Source organism: Chelonoidis abingdonii, chromosome 15 (assembly GCF_003597395.2).
Source record: "Chelonoidis abingdonii isolate Lonesome George chromosome 15, CheloAbing_2.0, whole genome shotgun sequence".
Classification (NCBI taxonomy): domain Eukaryota; kingdom Metazoa; phylum Chordata; order Testudines; family Testudinidae; genus Chelonoidis; species Chelonoidis abingdonii.
Window position 1 is genome coordinate 30,865,454 of NC_133783.1, and position 21,360 is coordinate 30,886,813.

The window sequence follows — 21,360 nt, forward strand, 5'->3', positions numbered from 1 at the left end:
GGGCCCGGGTTCCCCTCAAACCTCCCAACCCCTGATCAGACACAGGAGGAGTTGACCCAGACTGTGGGGAAGATCACTGAGGTGAGCAAATCTGCCAAGAAGTGCAGGACCCACCAAGGTAGAGGAGGAACTTTGTCACAGCACCCAGCACCAAATTCACTGGTGGTAGAAAAGCAGCCAACCAAAAGAACAAACAGCAGCATTTCCAGTCCACTCCCTCTGACAAGGACAGAAAAAGAATGGACCTACTTGGCTGCAAAGTTTATGCATCATCCGTGGTACAATTTAGAGTGGCAAACTACGCGGCCCTATTGGCCAAATATGATCATAGAAATTACGGGAAACTCATGGACTTTATTAATGACATCCCAGAGGACAAGAGACAACAATTCAAAGCAATAGTCTCTGAAGGGCAGATTATTTCCTATTTGGCATTGCAGGCTGCCCTTGATGCTGCGGACACCGCTTCCAGATCCACTGTGATATCTGTAGTGATGCGCTGGGCTTCATGCTTTAGCTCTTCTTCTTCTTTCCCATGCGAGGTACAAAACACTATAGAGGATTTCCCCGTTGATGGCGCGAAGTTACTTTGCAGCAAAACCCAGCAAGGTTCTGCACACCATGAAGGATTCCAGAGACGCATTTGGATCCCTAGGTATTCATACACCAGCAACTAGAAAACAATACAGGTATCAGCCTTTCCAATGCCCATGAGTGTGGGGGAGTGAGGGCCCTGCACCCCCCACTTCCTGTGATTCACCATGACTCTGAGCCAGCCGGTAAAACAGAAGATTTATTAAACGACAGGAACTTAGGCCAAAACAGAGCTTGTAGGTACAGACAACAGGACCCCCTCAGTCAGGTCCATCTTGGGGGACAGGGAGCTTAGACCCTGGCCCTGGGTCTCCCTCTGTTTCCCCAGCCAGCTCCAAACTGAACCCCCCCACCCCCTCCAGTCTCAGCCAGCCACACCCCTTGGCTCCTCCTCCAGCCTTTGTCAAGTTTCCTAGGCAGAAGGTGTCACCTGGCTCCAGCCCCTTCCTGGCTCAGATTACCTGCTCGGGTATCATTCCTCAAGTGAAGTCACACCCTAATATCCCATCATCAGTGCAGATGGTCCCAGTAAAATTCCCACACAAAATTTGCAGGTCAACCTTCCCCACACCCTACTCTGTCACACCTGGCGTACACACAACAGAGGCCATACGACCACCAGCAGCAACACCGCCAAAGATCCAGGCATCAACGACGACACCTCATAACACTGGCACCATTCTAACCCTTTTCACCTAATAAGCAAATTTGAAACCTTGGTCAAGGATATAGAAGAGTTCCTACCCACTCTAGTGCTTATACTTCCCATCCAAACTTTTGGTCACTGTTCACTCCCATTGTGCTACAACTGGCGAATCATCACTATGGACAGATGGGCCCTAGAGGTCATCCAATTGGGCTTTTCCATCACTTTCCTGTCCATACCCTCCCCCCCACCAATCCCATCCCTCTTCAAGGACTCCTCTCACGACAACTTGCTCCACCAAGAGGTACAACATCTTGTACAAATAGGAGCAGTCGCGATGGTGCCCAATCAGCAAAAGGGGGAAGAGTTTTTATTCCCACTACTTTTTGACAGAAAAGAAAAGTGGGGAATGGTGTCTCGTCCTTGACCTCAGGCGACTCAACAAGTTAATCAAAAAGCAAAAATTCAGAATGGTTACCCTCACAACCATAATTCCAGCACTGGAGCACGGAGATTGGTTTTCAGCCCCCGACCTGTAGGATGCTTATTTTCATGTAACTGTACACCCCGCCCGCAGTCATTTTCTCAGATTTGTTATGTGCTCAAATCACTACCAATACCAGGTTCTGCCCTTTGGCCTCTCAACAGCACTTTGCATCTTTTCCAAGATTCCCACGGTGGCAAGGATGCACCTACGGAAAGGAGGAGTCATAATTTTTCTTTACCTGGATGATTGCCTGCTCAAGGGCACAGACTCTCGCGGAGGCCGTTCAAGCCATGCAGTTGACCATCAGCTGCTTCCAGAGTCTGGGCCTACAAATAAACAAAAACAAATACACATTAACTCCTACTCAGTAACTTGAGTTCGTAGGCACTCACCTTGATTCCATCTCTCCCATCCAACAGATTCAACACCATAAAGAATCTTATCTCCAAGTTGCAAAACAGCCTGCAGGTCACTGTCCGGGACTGTCTGCAACATCTCGGCCATATGGCCGCTTGCACGTTTGTGGTCAAGATTGCATGCCTCTATGTGTGTTGCCTGCAGGGTTGGATGACCACTGTCTACAGACCACGAATGCGCATGGCCTAAACAGACTTCTGTTCATACCTGCCACAGTCAAATACTCACTCACATGGTAGACTCTTCCACACAACCTCTGCTCCGAAGTCCCATTCGTGCAGGAGTCCCCCTCTGTTATAATTACCACGGATGCTTCCTTAAGAGGCTAGGGGGGACACACCACACCACTCAGGGACTCTGGTCACCTACAGAAGTCTCACTACGCATAAATCTTTTAGAGCTTAGAGTGGCCCGCAATGCCTGCCTCCAATTTCTCCCAAACAGCCAGAACCAACATATCAGGATCATAACCAACAACATTGCCTGCATGTTTTATATAAAATGGACAAGGAGGAGCTCGATCTCACTCGCTCTTCACAGAGGCTATGAAACTTTGGAATTGGTGCCTCCATCATGATATCCAGATTTCAGCCTCCTGCCTACCTGGTTCACTAAACACCACTGCGGACGAGATTAACAGTTCTTTTCCCCTAGATCACAAATGGGAGATAAATGATACCATCCTACACAACGTATTCAAAATATGAGGACTGCCTGTGACTGGATCTTTTTGCAATTTTAACCAACAAAAAATGCCCTGAATTCTGTTCCAGAGCAGACCTCGGAAAGCATTTGATGGGAGACGCATTTTTCATAAAATGGAGCAACAATTTCTTATATGCATTCCCCCCAGTACCCACATTCCCACATTATATGCAGTCCCCCCGATACCCACATCTTCACAGGGTATTACAAAATATATGAGCAGAGGGCCAGGGTAATACTAATAGCCCCTACGTGACCCAGACAGGCATGGTACCTGTTTTTAATGAGGATGTCAGTTTGCCTGCTGATTCCACTCTCTCAACACCCCCCCCACCCCAACCTATTATCACGACATCAGTCAGCTACACCACCCCAACGTAATGATGTTGCACCTGAAAGCTTGGCTCCTCAGCGGTTCTCTAATGAGAAACTAGGCTCCTCTGAATAGTGCAAAGAGTACTATTACATAGCAGAACACAATCCACACGTACCACCCATCTCCAAGCAAATGCTTCTGCCCGTCTTTCACTAATACTAGACAGTTTAATTTCTAAAAGATATTCTGGGGTCTCCTTTAGCTCGTAAAGATACATTTAGCCGCAATTGCAGCATTTCACAGTGAGACAGGAGACACTATCATCTTTGCCCACCTCATCACAAAGCAGTTCCTCAAGGGCCTCCAGACCCTATACCTGGACATTAGACCACCCGCTGAACCCTGGGACCTACACTTGGTCCTCACTTGATGCGCCATCCATTTGAGCCGCTTGAAACATGCTCTCTCCTACATGTATCCATGAAAACTGCATTTTTAGTTGTCATTACATCTGACAGATGTGTAGGAGAACGTGGATACTGCTTTTCAGTCACCTGGAGTGGAGCACCCACAGGGATGTCTTTGAGATGTCCCTGTGGGTGCTCTACTACCGACCCTCCTCCTCTCTACTTCAGCGTTTGGGGTGGTCTCCATTGTAGGGTCTCCATTGCCCGGGCTCCATATTTTATTAAATTAGGCACCGCACGAGTACTGCTGTAAAAAAAAAATATATATATAGCCGAGCGAAGGGACAGGGGCGCACCTGGAGAGGAGCACCCACAGGGGGACACATCTTGAAGAACATGAGTTACTGCACAGGTGAGTAACCTCCTCTTCTACTGCTTATTTCCCATACTTCTAACATTAGTATACAGACATGTAAGGTACTGATTGGATTTCCCCCCATATTTTCTCTTGTCTCTTCGTTATCTCTGCTATAACTGCCCATCCTCTCCCCAGGTTCTAACCCTTCTCGCATGTCTCCATAATGAGAATGACCAAATCTAGTCCTTTCTCAGCAAACCCCAACATCAGTTACTGTGATTCCAGCTTAGATTTTACTCCATAACTATAAAGAAGATTAACAAATCAACGAATACTAGATTCTCTCTCTCTCCTCCTCTTGCCACATGCATTGGTCTTACTTCACAAATAGACAAACAATAATTTAACCATAGGCATTTGGAGAGCAGAATTAATGGTTATAATATAGGTCTTTCTGAATGGGAAGATGAGAATGACTTGTATTCTGAAATACTTCAGAATCGTCACAACTGACCGAGATCAGATATTTAAACAGAATACTGACTGTTCCAGCAAAAACTGGCAAGGTAACTAATAAAACCTACTGAAGAGTCACATTTTTCATATTGTTTGCAGACAATCTCTGTCAGATATCTATTCTACAGATATTTGTTAATCTCCATTAATAGTCAAATGGGTAGATGTTGAATGTAGTAGCTGTCATTGTACAGTAGGAAGGTGATATAGGAAGGTTATAGCAACAAGCTATGATTCAGTGTTTTCTTCTCAAGGAGAGTAATGATGAAATCCCTATGGAAGTTCTAGTTAGAAAAAAGAAACACTTGCTAGATAATTTGTATTGATTACAATGGTATTTTGTTCTGATGTGTTAACTAAATATTCTTGTTACCTCAGACTGCCTGTATCATCTTGAGTCAGTCCTTAAGATCCCTGTGCCTGTTTCCTGCCCTCTGGTTTGTTTGTTTTTTAAAAAGGTATGGGGGGGAAGAGAGATTTATCCACATCAAGGCTGTTTTTTAGGGTAAATAGTGAGGTCTTCAGATGTGTGATTTGAGCCATAAGTACTTATAGATGTTCTAATGAAAACCCTATATCTTTAAATAGGGCTCTGACCATTTGTTTAAAGTGTCATTGTACGTTCCTAAATACACCTCTACCCTGATATAATGCGGTAAAGCAGTGCTCTGGGGTGGTGGGGCTACACGCTCCGCCGGATCAAAGCAAGTTCAATATAATGCGGTTTCACCTATAATGCGGTAAGATTTTTTGGCTACCGAGGACAGCGTTATATCGGGGTAGAGGTGTATCATGTTGATGATGATGATACAGTCTGTTCTCTAAGATCTACTGTCTCCCCTCTACTTGGCCCTGATTATTTGGTTGAAGGATAATATGCACAAAGTAATTAACTTTAGAAATACTGTATATAGACAAATATCATTTTAAAATGTAGTTTACAAGAGCGTTTGTACTTCCCTATATGTCCATTGTATATCTTAATGTTGTATTTCAAGTGCTGTTTTAAGATTTATAGTTCCTGATAAATTAAAATCCTAATTGACTTACTGAGTTGGAAGTAGAATATGGCTCAAAAGAACAAACTCTGGCCCAAGACAACCAACTGCCTTTTTCTTTCGGGACAAAAACCAAAAATTGGCTTTAATTTGATTCTAAATTTTCTGCCCAAAGCAGCCCACAGTCTGCATATATCCTGCTTAGTGGTTCAAATCCCAGGGGACAGTAACTAGGGAGAGTTTTGAAGTTAACAGGCAAGCCAAATTAATTCTCTCAAGGGTCTTGTGGCACTTAAAGACAATGTAGACAGGAAGTATGAATCCAATTACAAGAGGAAGTATTACTAATTGAAGAGTACAGCCACCAGTATTTTTATTGCTCACTTTTCCCATCTGGTGCTGCAAAGGCCTTTGGGAAGAAGTAAGAGAAGCTGAGGCTACTCTTGAATTTTCTACGAAAAAAGAACCATATCTGTCCTACTCTTGGCCAAAATAATGGGAGGACAGGGCAGGTGCTGCCTCTGGCAGGAGCCATTTCAGATTCTGTCAGTTATCTGGAGCAGAACTTGGTTATTAGATACTTTAGCTCCAGAGACAGTAAAATGTGTCTACACCCACTAAAGAAAACTTGATGCCAGAAATACAGGCCGTCAGCCCTTTTCCGTCTTGAAGTCAAAGTTTAACTTTCCAAAAAAATATGGACAGACAAAAGATTAGAAGTGAGTGTTTGAAGTAGTGGATAGAAGGTAGCACATTAGTTCTGTTCCCCTGTGTCAGGGTTCCTTCCCCACTCTGAACTCTGGGATACAGATGTGGGGACCCACATGAAAGACCCCCTGAGTAATAGCCTCAAGTTGCAGTGGGGGAGGTTTAGGTTGGATATTAGGAAAAACTTTTTTTACTAGGAGGGTGGTAAAGCACTGGTATGAATTACCTAGGTAGGTGGTGGAATTTCCTTAGAGGTTTTTAAGGTCAGGCTTGACAAAGCCCTGGCTGGGATGACTTAGTTGGGAATTGGTCCTGCTTTGAGCAGGGGGTTGGACTAGATGATCTCCTGAGGTCTCTTCCAACCGTGATATTCTATGATAAACTTATTTCTACCATCTTAAGTTAAAAACTTCCCCAAGGCACAAATCCTTTCCTTGTCCTTGAATGGTTTTACTGCCACCACTAAGTGATCTAGACAAAAATTCAGGAAACAGACCACTTGAAGTCTCTATTTCCCCAAAAGATTCCCCCAAGCCCCTTCGCCCCCTTTCCTGGGGAGGCTTGAGAATAATATACTAACCAATAGGTACCAAACCCTTTTAGTATTTAGGACACTAAAAATCAATCAGGTTCTTAAAAGAAGTTTATTATAAAGAAAGTAGTAAAAGAATAACATCACAGTTACAAAAAAAACAAGAATAAACTACCTCTTAACATAGGGAAAATTCACAAGCTAAAACAAAAAATAATCTAATGCATTTCCTTGCTTTACTTACAATTTTTGTAATCTTAGATGCTCATTTCAGGTATGTTTTTAGGAGATGTTTTTTCCTGCCTGGTCTCTCTCTCTCTCTGTCCGAAGAGGGAACAAACAAAGAGAGCACCCTTCAGCCCCCTCCAGATTTGAAAGTATCTTCTTTCCTCATTGGCCCTTTTGGTCAGGTGCCAGCTAGGTTATTTGAGCTTCTTACACCTTACAGGTAAAGATTTAGTACAGCTACCCAGGAGGAATTTTACGTTACTCTTAGCTGTATCTTTGACACCCTTGAAAAGGGGTTTATCATGTATCCTCTACTCTTGGACCTAGGATACCAGAATATAATGCTTTCTAAAATTCAGCATAAAAAGTGTATTCATACAAACAATACTTTTCAGAGTCAATAATTATTTCGGGAGATCTACTTCCTCCTTATTGTAATTACAAAGAGATCTGGAATGCTTCAACCAGTGGTTGATCTGGGAATGTTTGGCTTTATTGCACATGGCGATTTTAAGATGCACATTAAAGCATCATTGTGACAGTGAAGCCAGGGAACTTTCCTGCATGTTCCCATAAAAAGAGGCACTGGCGTTCACATCTAGTGCCTTCTCAGAGGTGGTTCTAATAGTAGCTATGGCACTACTAATAGGTGCAGGCTTGGTCCCAGATGGAAGCAACCATTTGGGATGACTTTCAGATTTGGGATGTTTAATTACAGTTTGGGATGTTTAATTCAAGGGCCCTTTTTCACATCTGTCCACATCTTGATGTTCCTGTCTTTGGAGGAACTGCTCTTTGAGCCAGTGGAATTGGTGTCACGATTGTTAAACATAATTCTGTCTGAAAAGATCAATGGGTATGAATTGTTCTGAAATGGTGTCTCAGAATGGCTATGATTGGGTATCTGACTTTGTTCAAACTGTGTCCATCGTGTCATATCTGACTGATTTGTGTCTGACCCAAGAGGCTGATTTAACATATTTTACTCAATCTTTGGGTGATACCCTGTGTTAAATCTGACAATGCTTGTAGCTTTTGATGTTGGTAGTGCTACCCCAGTGGAGAATTTACTAGAGCAGTGGCTCTCAAAGTTTTTTTTTACTGGTGACCCTTTTCACAGAGGAAGCATCTGAGTGCAATTCCCTCCCTCCCTTATAAATTTAAAACACTTTTTAATATATTTAGCACCATTATAAAAACTGGAGCAAAGTGGGGTTTGGGGTGGAGGTTGACAGCTTGCGATCCCGCCATAATAACCTCATAACCCCATAAGGGGTCCCAAACCCCCCTGTACTAGAGGGACAGTGATGGAAATAGCTTGCGGGTTCTGCTTTTCATGACATACTGTCCGTTTTATGGTGCAAAAGTAAAGAGGTAAGGAGCATCAGCACATTTAGAGTCTGCTCAGGAGCACCATGCTCCATATCAATGTTTTGCAACATTGGATCTTTGCGTTCAAATCTCAGTTTTTGTCTTCTGGTACTGGTGTGGAAAGACCATATCAGTGAATTCAAAACTCCGGCACACGTTTCAGTAGATCTTTTTGTGTGGACATACACTTGCCTAGCATCCATACAATAAACTAATCTACTGAGAAAACACCAGCTTCTCTAAGGTGGAAAAAAAAATACATTTTTTTAAATCAAATTTTAAAATTTGAATTGGATTTTTTAATTTAAATCCTGGTTTATTTTTAAAATTAACCTATTTATAATTAAATTTGAAATGACAACCTATGTTAAGGCCTGAATTTATTGTAATTTGTTAATCATTTGAATTAATTAAAAATTATTTTGTACATATTTGCTACCAACCTTTAAGAAAGTCAAACCACTGCACTGGTGGAAGTCACTAGCTAAGCATTTAGTACCAGGGATTGTTGAAGTGTTAAACCAGCTTTTTGACATCAGCAGCCTCATCTGCAGGTGCAAAGCGAATATTTTCTTTATTTCAGTTTATTCAACTAGTTCAGCTCGCTGACTAGTTCAATAAAAATTAAGAAACCATTTGGGGGTTGAAAAGGCAGGAAAGCTTGTTTTGTTCTTCTTTCAGTCTCTGAATAAAAACCAGGCATGAGAGAAGATATACTAGTTCTAAAAAATTTTAAGGGCACAGTGACCAGAAACAGTTTAATTCATTCACTACAGATTCTTTTGTTTAATAATTGTTTATAAAAATGTGTTTTGCATTTAAAACTATTTTTCTAATGTATCCATCACATAAAGGTAGTTTCATTTAATTAATTAAAAAGGCACTTTTTGTACACTTTTAATTGAATTTTAATTTCTATCCAAATAGAGCTTAACAAAAAACACAAATAAAAATAGTAAATAAGAAATGCTTCATTTACTGTTTTCTAACCAAATGAAGTAAAAATTAAGAATCTGAATAAATTAGGGTTAATTGCTTAACTGCATAGTTATAGCATGTCCTCTTGATTAGCAAACAGAAGCACTAAATTTAGTGCCAAGGCTCTATTTAGTTGCAAATCAATGTGTTATAATGGTTATCAGGCTTTCTTTAGGAAAATAACTCAAATGCAAAACAAAATAAAAATCTGTTTAAATCAAGTTTTCCCTATTTGATGATTGAAATCATGATTAAAATTAATCCACCCTAATAGATTCCGCCCCCCCCCCTTTTTTTTTTGGTCATAACTCTTTCTTCAATAAGGATAATCAGACATTCCACGGACTTGATTAAAACTCTCAAGTATTTTTTAATAAAACTATACCACTTAAGCAAATCTCTGCTTTTTTTCCCTTCTGCTTTGTCTCAGGAAGGCAAAAAAATTGATACACCACTTTAGTTTAGTGTATCTATCAATGTGTTAGGACTTGAGGCATAAAGACCCTGTCCTTTGAGAATAAGAGCCTTGTTGATTTGAGGCATAATTGCTGTCTGGGCTGAAAGAAAATTGGTCTTTGTTTCCAAGATGTTCCAAGTTGCTACTTGGCAAGATTGGTTGTTCACCATCTACAGTAACTCCTCGCTTAGTTGTCCCGGTTAACGTCTTTTTATTGTTACGTTGCTGATCAATTAGGGAACATGCTCATTTACAGTTGTGCAATTCTCCCTTCTAATGTTGTTTGGCAGCCTCCTGCTTTCTCCACTGCTAGCAGGAAGAGCAGCCCATTGCAGCTAGCTGGTGGGGGCTTGGAACCAGGGCGGACCGGTAGACCCCCATCAGCTCCCTGCTCCCATAAGTTCCCTGGGCTGCAGCTGCCCGGCAGGCTATTAATTGCTGGCAGTTCAGCTGTCCCTCTCCCCACTGCCATGTGCTGCTCCTGCCTTCTCCCTTGGATCTGCTCCCAGAGACTCCTGCTTGCTGTGCGGGAGGGAGGGGGCTGATGTTAGGATATCTCCCTGCTTCTGCACCCTGCTTACTCCTTCTCCTTATAGAGCAGGGGGGGACAGAGAGGGAGAGAGGCAGAGAGCCTGGGGCAGCAGCTGCTGTCTCAACTTCCTGATCCACTTAAAATGACAATACATTTAAGAGTAGTCAGCTTACTTAAAGGGGCAGTGTGCATCTCCCCCCCCCCCCCACAAGTCACACACAAGGGGTCTGTCTCTGTATGCTATGTGTCTCCCCCCCTCCTGACTGTGCTGCTTCGTGAGAGGCTACATTAACAACAATGTGTAACCCTTGAGGCTAGTGCTAGTTCATCATTTAAGCAGTAACTGCATTCCCTGGGAAATATCGCTTCCTCTTCCACCCTCTAACTTCACCACCTCAGCCAAGGTTCAGAATCATCATAGCTGTGAACAGTATTAATTGTTTGTTTAAACGTATACTGTGTGTATATCTATATAATATATAGTTTGTTTGTCTGGTGAAAAAAAAATCTTGGAACCTAAGCCCCTGTTTACATATTCTTATGGGGAAATTGGATTGCTAGCATAGTTTTGCTTAAAGTTGCATTTTTCAGGAACATAACTACAACATTAAGCAAGGAATTACTGACTTCAAGTAATTTGTGCCTAAGTTGATAACGCATTCACAGTATCAACTATTACCATATAACTATTTCTCTAGTTTGGTCTCAATGTTAGCTGTCTTGGTAAGGATTGGAGAGATTCCTGTACAAAGTGTGTGTTCCAGGGTGGAGATAATATAAGTAGAAGAGGAAACTTTTTCCTATCTATTTCTATGTAGCCTCCCCCTTCTGAAGCTCTGCAAGCGCATGTTAGTCATTTTAGGCTAAGGGTTATGTTTCCGAATTTAAACAAGTCCGGACTTGTATGGGGAAAATATTTAAAGCTTCGTTAAGAAATAGATCTGATAAAGCAGCTGTTGAGGTGATGTCTGAAGTCAAAACTTGTCATCAGACTGAGTTGTCTGTGACATTACTGCAGACATCCATTGTACAGGTACCATAGGGAAAAAAATCTATTGTATGTAGTATAGAAACATTGGAGTTGTAAAAGGCCTTATTTTTGCAGCATTTTTTTTAAAGGCAAAAATTAGGGCTGACAGATAAACATCATGGTTAATTGTGGTTTTAATCACACTATTAATAACAGAATACCATTTATTTAAATATTTTTGCATATTTTCTACATTTTAAATATATTGATTTCATTACAACACAAAAATACAAAGTGTACAGTGCTCACTTAATATTTTATTACAAATATTTGCACTAAAAATATAAAAGAGAAAATAAATTTTTCAGTTCACCTCAATACAAGTACTGTAGTGTAATCTCTTTATTGTGAAAGTGCAACTTACAAATGTAGATTATTTTTTTATAACTGCACTGAAAACCAAAACAGTGTAAAAACTTTAGTGGCTTACTAGAGTCCAATTAGTCCTATTTCTTGTTCAGCCAATCGCTAAGACAAACAAGTTGTTTATTTTCATGGGACGTCATGCTGCCTGCTTCCTAGTACAATGTCACTTGCAAGTGAAGAACAGACGTTCGCATGGCACTGTTGTAGCCGGCAGTGCAAGGTATTTATGTGCCAGGTATGCCAAACATTTGTACGCCCCTTCATGCTTCAGCCGCCATTCCAGAGAACATGCGTCCCTGCTGCTGATGGCTTCTGTTCAATAATGACCCAAAGCAGTATGGACTGACACACGTTCATTTTCATCATCTGAGTCAGATACCACCAACAGAAGGCTGTAATCTCATATTGATACCTTCTTTGAGTTTTGTCAAATCTGCAATCAAAGTATTCATAATTGAACAACATATGCTGGATTGTCATCCAAGATTGCCATAACACGAAATTTGTATGGCAGGATATGGGTAAAACAATGGAGCAGGAAAATACTGTTTTCCGCGAAGGAGTTCAGTCACAAATTTAATTAACACATTATTTTTTAATGAGCATCATCACTGTGCTTTGGAACAGTGTCCGAAGCATGAAGCAGCATATTAATGTTTAACATATCTGGCACGTAAATACCTTGCAATACCAGCTATAAAAGTGCTGTGCAAACATCTGGTCTCACTTTCAGGAGAAATTGTAAATAAGCAGGCATCATTATTTCCCACAAATGTAAACAAACACTTTTGTCTTAACTATTAGCTGAACAAGAAGTAGGACTAATGGACTCTAGTAGGCTCTAAAGTTTTACACAGTTTTGTTTTTGAGTGCAGTTATATAAAAAAAATTCTACATTTGTAAGTTGCACTTGCACAATAGATTGCACTACATTACTTGTATGAGGTGAATTGAAAAATATTCTGTTTTTACAGTTCAAATATTTGTAATATAAAGTGAGCACTGTACACTTTGTATTCTGTGTTGTAATCAAAATGAATATTTGAAAATGTAGAAAAACATCCAAAATATAATAAATTTTAGTTGATATTCTATTATCGGTTAACAGCGCAATTAAAACCACGATTAATTGGCAGCCCTACAAAAAGTACTTTAAGGCCAAATACTGCATGCCTCTTCAGAGTTGAAATGTTTCCTAAATTAACATGTTCAGCTTCATACTAGTTACTGAGACCAAAGTGTGTGTGTGTGTATATATATATAATGTGTGTGTGTGTGTGTGTGTGTATGTGTATATATATATATATAATACACACACTCGCAAAAGACCTTTCTGAAAAAAATTAGATAGTTTTCTCTTATTGGAATGTGAATATTAATATGTACTACTTCTGTCTGAATCCATATACTATAAGTTGCATACTATATTGTAGATTGTTTTGAACTGTATAATTCTGTAGGAAAAATATTGATCATGTTTTGCCACTAATTTTGTTCTGAAAATACCAAAAATGAATAAGCCAGGATATTTTCTGAGGAAAAAAATTTATAGAGGATGCCTTCACCTCTCCTTCTCCCGACCCTCAACCAGGAAATTAGTTCGGAGGCAGTTTTTCCCCTTAGCTAGTGAGTTTAGTCTTTGGACTAACGGGTTTGGGGTAACTTTTTCCAGCTCCTGATTTCCAGCAGTGAAGATATTACACTAAGATGCATAAATGTTGAACTTGTGTCCACTGTGACTTTATACTTAGAACTGATTTTATTAGCTTGACTTTAATTAACAACAGGCAGGAGCCAATTAATGTGAACACTAATTAATGGTTTGGATTGTTTTTGAAGTTTAGTTTCTCTTTATTTAGGGAGTAACTATTCCCAGTCAGAGACGCTATGTGTATTACTATAGTTACCTGTTAAAGAATCACCTGGATTATAGACCAGTGGCACTGCTGTTCCATAAGATGATGTTTGAAACAATTCCAATGTTCAGTGGCGGAACTTGTAGTAAGTACACTTTACTCCATATTAGTGGATCTTATCTGCTAAAATGTATAGGTATTTGTATTTGTGTACGGTTAACTTCTGTAGTTCCTTGTTATTGAGGCAACATACTGACGCCATTATATAGCAGGGCCAACTTACCTTTTTAAGCAGTAGGATGTCTTACTGGTATAAAGAACTCTGTTTAGGTTCTTGGAATCTGTTGGGTTCAGATCCTGGCAGGAGGGGGATATGCACTCTTTTATCCTTGCAAGAGTTCCATGTAGTCTCTGTGGGATTTGTTTTACACCACCTTACAAACAGGTGCTGTTTCATTAAACTTTAAATTGGGAAACATTTAAAGTAGTTGAGAAGTTAAAAGTGCATTGTTCTGGTTGTTCAAAAGTCAATTTAAAACAGCAACATTACTGAAATAATTGCTGAAAAATAAAGTTTTGGTTCTGTGAATGGTACGTAGACTCAAATACAACAAGATCCCCATGATTGTTGAACCAGCTCATGACATTTTTCTTCGCAGTGGACTCTAAAATATGTGATTCTATTGGATATATTAAGTCTGTTTGCTTCTTTCTGAAGGAAGGGCTTATTTCAGAGGCTTATAAAGTAACGTATCTAGTCAGATGTAAGTTTGTTTGGTTTGCGAATATGCTGTGTATTGGAAAGCAACTCAAGTCAGCTGACAATTTCTTCTTCAATGAAAATCTGTATTCACCTTTGTCTTTGAGACTGCATTTCAAAGTAATAACTGCATGGTAGCATGCATTCATTTTCTATTAATGTACAAAAATGTTGCTTTCCATCATTTCAGTATTGGAATTACTGTAAAGGTCAATATACTGAACCTAATGCCATTGCAATACACAACCTGAACATACAAAGACTTAAAAAAGTAACCAAGTGCAGGTTTTTATAGCAATACATAAAAACTAGCTTGATTTGCAAGAACAGGAAGGGAGGAGGCTGTCTGCAAACAAAAAAGAGAAACCACCAAAATGGTAAAGTGAAGATTGCACAGATATATTTACAAATATCTGTTCAGCAAAATTTAGGCCTCATCATACAAAAAGTTAATGCTAAATTTTTTAATGATCCTTAGATGGCTTTCTACATTAGCAATCTGCATATAAGTTTAAACCTGTACTTTTGGTATGCTTCTCTATTACATCTACTCCTCGTGAGTTAATGACTTAGACAAATGCACTGAAATACCACAATGTGTTTTTCCTCACAAAAATGCGGTTTCTATGAGGTTTTAAATGCCTTTTTCAGGTAGCAAACCTGTAATTGACTACTTCTTGAATCTCTGCATGTTCGATTTGGACCTATTGTAATGGTATTAACTTCAATAGGCATAAAGAGCTAAATATTACCACCCCTTCCATGAGTTCTGAGGTCCCTGACTCAGCAGGATCAATGTGGCTTTTCTGCAGAAAGAGGAGTGGTGGCAGGATTTGAAGAACCCCTGATATGTGAGGGTTTGAGCGAAGGAATGCAATTGTAAGTGTCATGCTATTCAGCCCTGTAGCTAGAGTGCTCTGGCTGTGGACTATACAGTTCTGAGGCTGCAATAATAGATTCAGAGTTGTTTCACAGTCAAGATCCCCAATCCCTTAGATGCCCAGTAAACAGCCTGGATTAGATATTAATGGATAGGATTTGACCTAAAGTGTGTTTCTGGTCTTAAAAGTGATTGTGATAAAGCTGCTGGATTTCATGTTTTTCTTTCAGTAATTTCTAGATCAAATATGCTTAGTTTACAAGCTAAAAAGCTTTTCTAACTCCTGTCCGCAGACTTAGCTTGAGTTAAAAGTTAAATTGCTAATGTTTTATGGATCATCGCTAGCAGTAAAGTTTCTGTGGGCTGGATTAATTCAGATTTCATAGCCATGTTGTCATTGTCAGTGTGTCTGTATGTTTGTCGAGGTTCACATTTTTGACACAATAATTGGAATTTAGTTAACAGTTCTGTTTACGTGTAAATCAGAATAGAATCCAGTTTATTCTGGCACAACTGTTTTTGGCTCTGCAGTGCAAACAGGATTAAAAGGTAGAAAACTTACTTTTGTCATTAAAATAAGCAGACACTACTATACGTGTCTTAAATATACAAAGTGATCAAACTGTTAAGAAGTTGCCATTTTTACACAGTCACTTCTTACCATAATTTTATTATAAATTATAATGTGGAATAAACTTCTAAGCCTCTTACTGTGGTATCATAGGTTGAAATTCTGACATTACGAGAGTTACAGGATTCTACTAGGCAATGTTTCTATGCTTTAATATTTTGAAAGATCTTTCAGAAAAATGGTTTATTTTCTTTACCATATCACAGTGGATAGTTCTAAATACATACTTTTAAAATCTGTTGTACATATTGTAAATGATAATCCTTTGAGTCTGTTAACCTAGGTTTTGAGAATTAAAAGGTATTACTTGTGAAATAATACTCTTCTGTGTTTTACCGTGCAGATCCTCAGTTTGTGGTATACCAACTAAAGGTAAAGATATTTACCTCCCCTTCAGGACCCCCAAGACGAGAAGACAAATACATGTACTTTGAATTCCCTCAACCATTGCCGGTGTGTGGTGATATCAAAGTAGAATTCTTCCACAAACAGAACAAGATGTTGAAAAAGGTTTGTTCTCTCCATCGAGGGAAATATTGTAAACATGCAGTGCAAGTGGGAACTAGGTGCTTCTGTTGTAGGGCTTGGGTCTATTAGGAGTTATTTTCAGCAGCGAGGGTAGCTGCAGAGTTGAAGCCTCTGACATCTTGTTTACCAAAATCCTGACTCCTGCCACAAAACTAATACTGGCTAGTCTGAGAACCCTTTTAAAAGAAGGATAATATGTGTGGAAGGTAGGTAAAAATTATGGTAGAGAGATATGCATGCAGTTGCATAGTTATGGGGATACTTAACTGAAACAAGCAGTCTTGTTCTTTATTAAAAATAAAAAAATAAAGCCTGTACACTCTTATGTGCTGGATTAGCTTTCAGAGAAGCTATGGAGAAGCATCTAAAGTGCTAACAGACATCTGAGAGCTCAGTTTATGCTCATCAGGAGACAGAGGTAAAATAAGTTTGGGGTTTTTTTTTGTTTGACCTGTATAGGGTAGGGAATAGTTGAAGGCAGAAGGTAATGTTTATATTAACTTGGAACACTTGCTTTTCACTCTTTTTTTTTTTTATAACCAATTCTATATTTTATTGATAGCCATTATTACAATGTCACAATACAGGGGCAAGATTTGCTGCCTAGAGGAGCTTAGATTCTGAGTTAAGACAAAACATAAGAACAAGATACTGGAGTAGATTAGGGGCAAGAATGCAAGAGATTGTAAAGCAAAGAGATGCCGTCATTGTATAGCCAAATGCATACATCTGATGTCTGTGAATAACATGTATGCAATACATTGTGGTGGTATATAAAGGTTTTATCAGCTAAATTTGTGGACAACTAGATTACTGACAATTGGCAAAGCTACAAACAAATTATGCAAGTCATTCCAAACAAATGTTAACCTGTGTACTACTCCACCATGTATGCTGTATTCACTCTGTTACTGTTTTGCAATTGTGAATTTTAAACTTTTGTATTTAATTGGGACTGTTTCTTATTTCTCACCTGTTAAACCAGGAACCTTAGTTTAGGAGAAGCTCCACAGGGCTCAGAGCTATAAAATTTTTCTGGAAATGTTTAAAATGCCTTTTCTGAACATAAATGTAATGAATATAAGGCACACTGGTAAGTGTGGAGAAAGTAGTATCGAGGGGACTTCCAGTTGTATAGACTAATCTAAGAAAGGTGGACATGGGGGAAATAAAAACGAAAACAGAGGTAGGAAGGAGCAGTATCCTTGTCTTACTAGATTTATCTTGTGATTTCCTTTTAGAGTCTTAAAATATAAGGAAATGTATTTTAAATGTAAACTTTAATTTAAAAAATTATCTTATAATATTATATGTACACAGTTCTCATGCCTGAATCTTAGCTCTTTAGCTCAAGCTTGGAACCCTTCCTTTTTTTTTTTTTTTTTTTTTACCTTTGGGAGCAGTTGGGTGAAGGTTTGAATGTAAGCCAGGCCCCCTACTGGTCATTTCATGCCAGCTCCTCCCTGGTATAATTGCTGTCCTTCCAAATCAATGCAAATGTTAATATTGCCTCTGGTCAGCCAAGGTGCTCCCCACGAGGTCCAGCATGTCATCTGCTATTGCTTCAGGATTCTAGTGATTTTTGTTGGGTAACTTGTTAATCTTTTGTGCTTTCTTCCCGCACAGTCATATACAATACTAAATTTGTAGGTTCCATGGCACGCTTATCAGTGCTTAGATATTTGTTTTTTTCAGCACAGACCAAGAACCCTTTTCCGCCTTCCTCTGCAGCCTGGAACACAGATCACTTGCAGGTTTAAACTAGTGTAAATGGTGAATTCTCTGTAAATTAAACACTCTAAACCATAATTGGAGGACCTCAGTACTTCAGCCAGAGATTGGGGGTCTAGGAGTGTGTGGGTGAGGTTCTGTTGTCTGCAATGTTCAGGAGGTCAGAGTAGAGGATCACAGTGGTCCCTTCTGACCTTAAAGTCTGAGTCTGAGAACCAGGGATGACAAAACTCTTGTCACGAAATAAGACCCACTTCCCTGCTCAGACTGCTTCCTGCATGTGGCAGAAAACATCTCCCCATTGCACTTCAAAGAGAAATCACCATGATCTGCTCCCCAAAACTCTTGTCCCACTTCTTGATTGCTCTATACCTTGTGTAGACATTAACACCAGTGCAAAGTGGGGGTGAAGCCACTACCATTCTTATTTTTGGTGTTACTTTGCACTTGTGCGAAATTATGCCACCTTCAGCGCAGCAAGTTTCAGCGCTGTAGAGTGCCAGTGTAGACAGTGCACAAGCGCTGGGAGCCGTGCCCCTCATGGAGGTGCCCCCCCCCCCGAGCGCTGAGACCACACAAGGCGCATTAAAGTGTTGCCACTTCAGTGCTTTAGTGTTGCCAGTGTAAACTAGCACTTAGGTCCTTAGACTCTGCCAAATTACAAACTTGCTGATAGCCTATCCATCCAAGAGGTTAAGGAGTAGAGGAATGAGTGAAGCACTACAACTTCTTCCTGACGACTGGTGTAGACATTAATGCCACAGTATCGTCTTCTCCAGCACCAGCACCTATAGACTGCTGTGATTCTCTGACCCCCTTGTAATAGCAAAAGCAGCGGGAAAGACAAGTTGAATATTAGTGGCAAAAATATAGGTACAAATAGTCCTGGTATTCCATTGCTGTGTAGGAGACAAGAGTTTCTTCTCCTCTGTCATGAAGGCAGCAAAGTAAGGCCCTATAGGTCTTTTCCAGACTCTGAATTGCTTTGTATGCAGCCTACATCTACTCAACCTCAGGGCTTGTCTACGCTGGCACTTTATAGCGCTGCAACTTTCTTGCTCAGGGATGTGAAAAAAGACACCCCAAGTTCTGCAAGTTTCAGTACTGTAAAGTGCCAGTGTAGACAGTACGCCAGCGCTGGGAGCTGTTCTTGTCACAGAGGTGGCTTTTTTAGCATGCTGGACGAGCTGTCTCCCAGCGCTATGCTGCAACTTCCCAGGCCACGTTGCCAAAGAAACATGCCTTCAGACTGCAGCACCTCCCACTGAGAGGATTTCTCTCTTTAGAGAAAATTACTTGTATTCATGATGTCATAGGCTTCCAGAAATAAACCAAGAGCAGAACTTAAAAATAAGCACTTTCCTTCCAAGATTCTGGTTTATTCACACAGGCAGTCATGGAACCATAGAGGGGAGTTGGGGCTGCCAGCTCTGACACCTGCCCTTCCTGGGTATTAAAGAGAGATTAGGGAACACCTCAGATTCCTAATAACTGTCAAAACCTTCTTTTCACTAACCTAAAATAGTCTATGCTAGAGACCCTCCCAGTGTTTTAATCTTTCCTAAACATGCTAATCAAGAAGCTAACAAACTCAGTACTGCTTGTTAACTGCTAGTGTCCTGGATCCCCTCTAAGGCTTCAGGGAAGGGTATTGAGATAGCATTTTTTGCCTTGTTTGATAACCACCACCTCTCCGTGGTAAAGGGAAGTACACCTGTGCTTGTTCTGGATCTGTGGCATTTGATACTACTGATTACCAAATACTCCTGTTCCAGCTGCAAGAAACTGCAGTGTTAGCAGAAGACCCCTGAAACAACTCATATCCTTCCTAACAAACCAAATTCTTTTAGTCATGGCAACACTTCCTTCGCCTCCAGAGTTCTGTAACGCTCCATAACATGGCATCCCATAAGGCTCGGTAATCTTCCACTTATTATTCAGATCTCAACAGTGCACTGAGAGCTGGTAGAACAACACAAGCTGAAGTGCCAGCAGTACGCAGACACCCAGCAGTGCAACTTGTATGTCAGGTGTAGATAGCAAACTCCCAGTTTTCTCAGTACTCAGCTAAATTCAGCAGCTGGCTAGAGCAGAGCCCAGGCAAAGTAAAGGAGATAGTAAGAGGGAAAGGCTTTGAACAACTTGTAGCCTCTCTAGCATTCTCCATTATCAAGAGCATCAGCTCTGATTACTAAATCAGTCCACAGCTTTTTATCTCTTCTGTGCTATTGGATGCCTAAATAGCGTGATATAAATGCCCACTTTCATCGTTCATTGTCCACATTGTATGAAACAAAGCTGGCCACAATGGTGAACACAAGCTTTATTGTTGCAACCAATTTTGTGTGTGTGTGTGTGTGTGTGTACACCAATAAAGCAAAACAACCTGAAAGGTCTCCAACAGGCACAAAAGTCAGCAACACAGGTTGCTGTTAGTGCTTCATTGGTACTCTCCTTTGGGCACTGGCTTCCCCTTAAAACAGAATGTAGTTCAAGCCTTTTGTTGCTGATATTCATAATCCTCCATGGGATTTGACCCTTACTAAATCATAGGTTACCTTTCTTCATAGCCATGATCTCCCATGAAACTGTCATCCAGTTGGTGAGTGCAGGACACAGACCTTTAATAGGAGCTTGCACTTAGACTGTGGAACTCCCAGAAGCGGTAACAGTGGCTATAAAACTGGCAGCTTTGAGAGAAATACAAAATTTGTGTCATCTTAGCTTTTCCTCAGTTTCTTTGCACACACATTTAATATTTATGAGAGCACACATGCCTGTGAATACACAAGTCCCTGTAACGCTAATTAGGATAGTTCTATTCCTGCAGATAGAAAGGAAGAAAGTTTTAAGTGCTCAAGTACTAAAGAGTTGTGATGAGGTTGGAGGGGAGACAAACAAAGGGAGAGAATAGAGAGGGAAGGCAAGCATTTTCCATTGCTTACAACCCCACTTGCCTTAAACTAAAAACCATGTAAAGTCTTGATCGCTAGCAAGACCACTGCCATTGCCTGCTTCAAGAATGCTTCCATCAGTTTTTGCAAAGTTGTTCTATAGTCTTTTAACCACAGATTTAGAAAGCATCCATCATTGCTTACATTTGGCCTCCAAACAAAATTCCAGTTCAGACTGTCCATGCTTTAGACCTTGCTTTCGAGGTAGTGGAGGCCACTCTCCCTTCACCCAGGAAGATTTTTAATGATATCCCTTATTGGTCAACTGAAATTTTTTTCCTGGTGTTTTGCCCCTGGTTTCTGTCTTCAAGTACAGTAGAATCTGAATTACAAACACCAGAGTTACGAACTGACCAGTCAACAGCACACCTCAT

The 21,360-nt window shown here is 40.3% G+C and overlaps 1 protein-coding gene and 1 long non-coding RNA gene across 3 annotated transcripts in view; one reads left to right on the top strand and one right to left on the bottom strand.

Moving 5' to 3' along the window:
• PTEN (phosphatase and tensin homolog) overlaps nt 1-21,360 on the top strand; it is a 105,813-nt gene that overhangs the window by 69,139 nt on the left and 15,314 nt on the right. For both annotated transcript variants that reach the window (XM_075072683.1, XM_032770326.2), the window contains 2 exons: nt 13,506-13,647; nt 16,117-16,283. In XM_075072683.1, coding sequence (XP_074928784.1) covers nt 13,506-13,647; nt 16,117-16,283 — 309 coding nt within the window. The remainder of the gene's footprint in view (nt 1-13,505; nt 13,648-16,116; nt 16,284-21,360) is intronic.
• The window catches only part of LOC142047814 (uncharacterized), a 498,924-nt gene that overhangs the window by 33,170 nt on the left and 444,394 nt on the right, over nt 1-21,360 (bottom strand). The gene's annotated exons all lie outside the window — the stretch shown is intronic.